This window comes from Macrobrachium nipponense, chromosome 1 (genome assembly GCF_015104395.2).
Source record: "Macrobrachium nipponense isolate FS-2020 chromosome 1, ASM1510439v2, whole genome shotgun sequence".
NCBI lineage: Eukaryota > Metazoa > Arthropoda > Malacostraca > Decapoda > Palaemonidae > Macrobrachium > Macrobrachium nipponense.
The window spans coordinates 94,846,218-94,846,744 of NC_087200.1; the positions used below are offsets into that span (position 1 = coordinate 94,846,218).

The following is a 527-nucleotide window of genomic DNA, read 5'->3' on the forward strand; positions in this document are numbered from 1 at the left end:
TGTCAATTAATCTTTCCACTATGAAGTAAATTAGTTTCCATCACCTTGTGACATATTTTGAATGACGTTCTAGCCATATCAAACCTGAGTCGAACTCATGCTTTTGCAATCACTTAGACCCGTAGTAAGCAGAGTCGTTACCGTTGGAGGATTCGGAGGCCTTGGAGGACTTGGAGGATTCGGAGGACGTTATGGTGGCTATGGATGGTAACACTTCTTAATAAAAAGAAAATAATCATTAATGCATACTTTAATTATCCTTTAGTGAAAAATGAAAAAAAAAACTAGACATCGAAAAATTGCTTCTTTCGATACCAATATTGTGTTCAACTGTTAAAATATTCCAGATACTGACATTGCAAATTTATAGATTACTGTAACTACTTAGCATTATCATGGATATATATAATATATATATAGTATATATATACATTATATATATATATATATATACATATATATATATATATATATATATATATATATATATATATATATATATACACATAAATATGCACACAGACACA

The 527-nt window shown here is 28.7% G+C and overlaps 1 protein-coding gene across 1 annotated transcript in view; it reads left to right on the forward strand.

Moving 5' to 3' along the window:
- Positions 1-242, forward strand: part of LOC135220253 (neuropeptide-like protein 31) — an 883-nt gene extending 641 nt beyond the window's left edge. Inside the window, exon 3 of the mRNA XM_064257521.1 lies at positions 118-242. Coding sequence (XP_064113591.1) covers positions 118-211 — 94 coding nt within the window. The 3' untranslated portion in view covers positions 212-242. The remainder of the gene's footprint in view (positions 1-117) is intronic.
- Positions 243-527: the final 285 nt, after the last annotated feature.